The sequence below is a fragment of the Nothoprocta perdicaria genome, unplaced genomic scaffold (genome assembly GCF_003342845.1).
Source record: "Nothoprocta perdicaria isolate Ctin4 unplaced genomic scaffold, notPer1 scaffold_545, whole genome shotgun sequence".
NCBI lineage: Eukaryota > Metazoa > Chordata > Aves > Tinamiformes > Tinamidae > Nothoprocta > Nothoprocta perdicaria.
In genome coordinates this window covers 49,571-52,074 of record NW_020455805.1, presented here as the reverse complement: position 1 = coordinate 52,074, position 2,504 = coordinate 49,571, and the positions used below count along the sequence as shown (strand labels likewise).

The 2,504-nt window shown below is 62.2% G+C and overlaps 1 protein-coding gene across 1 annotated transcript in view; it reads right to left on the bottom strand.

Moving 5' to 3' along the window:
* The window catches only part of RASAL3 (RAS protein activator like 3), a 15,338-nt gene extending 13,042 nt beyond the window's left edge, over nucleotides 1-2,296 (bottom strand). The window contains exons 1-3 of the mRNA XM_026048516.1: nucleotides 1,902-2,296; nucleotides 693-801; nucleotides 211-421 (exon numbers count right to left, since the gene is read on the bottom strand). Coding sequence (XP_025904301.1) covers nucleotides 211-421; nucleotides 693-801; nucleotides 1,902-2,296 — 715 coding nt within the window. The remainder of the gene's footprint in view (nucleotides 1-210; nucleotides 422-692; nucleotides 802-1,901) is intronic.
* Between the last annotated feature and the right edge of the window lie 208 nt (nucleotides 2,297-2,504).

Sequence of the window (2,504 nt, the reverse complement as noted above, 5' to 3'; positions counted from 1 at the left end):
TGGTGGAGAGCATGGGACATGGCATGGTGGAGAGCATGGTGGAGAGCATGGGACATGGCACTGTGCGGAGCATGGGACATGGTATAGTGGAGAACATGGGACATGGCGTGGTGGAGAGTGTGGTGGAGAGCATGGGACATGGCATGGTGGAGAATATGGGACACAGCATGGTGGAGGGTTTGGGTGGTGGCATGGAGCATGGTGTGGTACATAGCGTGGGACATGGCGTGGTGGAGAACATGGGACATGGCATGATGGAGAATATGGGACATGGCATGGTGGAGAGCGTGGTGGAGAGCACGGGACATGGGGTGGTGGTGGACATGGTGGAGAGCAAGGGACATGGCACGGTGGAGGACATGGTGGAGAGCAAGGGACATGGCACGGCGCACACCATGGGACACACCGCACGCTGCATGGCCTAGTGGAGATCACGGGACACCCTAGGGCTCAGGTCTGCACCCATGGGCCCCACACCCACGTGCACAAGCACCTCCCACCACATGTGGCACCCGTGGCGGCCTTGCTCACCAAGGTCCCTTCTGGGGTGCTGGCTGCCGCTCTCGGAGGTGGAGCTGCCGGTCCGGGTCCTGCTCCTGAGCAAAACCTGAGGGCGGACACGGGTCAGGTGCCACCATGGCACCCGCCTTGGTGGCCCCTTGGGCACCTCCATGGGTGCCACCGAGTCTCACCTCCTCCTCCCTGCCCACGAGCACCAGGTGGCCGTCCACCAGCGAGAAGTTGGAGACGTCCCACACTGGGGCATCAGGCACGGGGGCCAGGATGGGTGGCACCACAGGGCTGTTCTCTGGTGCTGCGGGCACAGAGGAGGGTGTCACGGCTGGGTGGCCACCAGCCGTGGCACAGCCTGGCCTGGTCATGCCCATGGTGATGCCAGGACACACGCGGCCCACGGCCTTGCCATGGTTGGGGCAACGGTGCCGCAGGATGCGTGGCGGTGGCCATGCCACCACCCTTGTGGCAATGCTGGGGTACAGTCATACTTGGTTGGCATCATCACCCCCAACCTTCACCATCACCCACCACCCATCCTCCTCAGCCTGTCATGATCACCCTCCATCATTGCCCACCACCCATTGCTCCCAACCCATCACCATCATGCCCAAGCTGTTGCCATCACCCAGCACTATCCCCCACTACCTTCAACCCATCATCATCACCCTCCATCATCATCCACCACCCATCACCCCAACCCATGACCATCACCCTTCATCATCCATTGCTCCCAACCCATCGCCATCATGCCCAAGCTGTTGCCATCACCCACCACCTTCAACCCATCACCCCTACCCTTCATCATCACTCACCACCCATCACCCCAACCCATGACCATCACCCTTCATCACCCGTAGCTCCCAAGCCAYCACCATCATCCTTCATCATCATCTACCACCCATCACCCTCAACCCATCACCATCATCCCCAACCCATCACCCCCAGCCCATCACCCTTAGCCATCACACACCACCCATAACCCCAACCCATCACCCTCACCCTTCGCCATCACCCACCACCCATCACCCTCAACCCATCACCCTCACCCTTCATCATCACCCACCACCCATCACCCCCAACCCATCACCCTCACCCTTCGCCATCACCCACCACCCATCACCCCCAACCCATCACCCTCACACTTCATCATCATCTACCACCCATCACCCTCAACCCATCATCATCACCCACCACCCATCACCCCCAACCCATCCCCATCACCCTTCATCATCATCTACCACCCATCACCCTCAACCCATCACCATCACCCACCACCCATAACCCCAACCCATCCCCATCCACCATCACCCCCAATCGCTCACAACCACTCTCCATCGCCACCCACCACCCATCGCACCCAATCCCGCAGACCTGTCCCCCGCGACGTCCCCGTACCCAGTGCATCATGGGCCACCCGCTCAGCCCTGGCCCCGCTCTCYACAGGACCTTTCTTCTTGGACATGGAGCGCAGGTACTTCTGCAACGTGGTCTTGCCACCCTCACCACCCCGCGGCTCCTTGGCCACCTTGGAGGGCGCTGAGAAAGCCCTTTGGAAGAGGGACCTCCTGGCGCTGGCTTTGGCCGCTCCGGTGGTCCCGGAGCCGCCTTTTCCGACGGCATCCTCGGCGCCATCGGATTCCGGTTGGCTGTAGGACCGTTTCCATCCCTGGAGCCGGGCCCACCGGCGGCTCCCCGGCGACGCTGAGGCCCGCTCGGCCTCCCGCCACTTGTAGGTCTTGAGCAGCGTGTCGGGTCCCACCAGGGGCTTTTCCAGCTCCATCTGCGGGGACAGGGGTGACCCTGGTGGCCTCGGCACGGTGGGCGCTCGTAGGATGGGGTGGGAGCTCGGGTGGAGGGAAGGGGACCTTGGAGAGGGCACCTGTGTCCCTGTCGTGCTGGGGCACCCTGGTCTGGGCACCCAGGTCCAGGTGTCTGTGGGCACCCAGATCCTGGTGTCCATGTCCAGATGTCCCTATCCAGGAACTCAT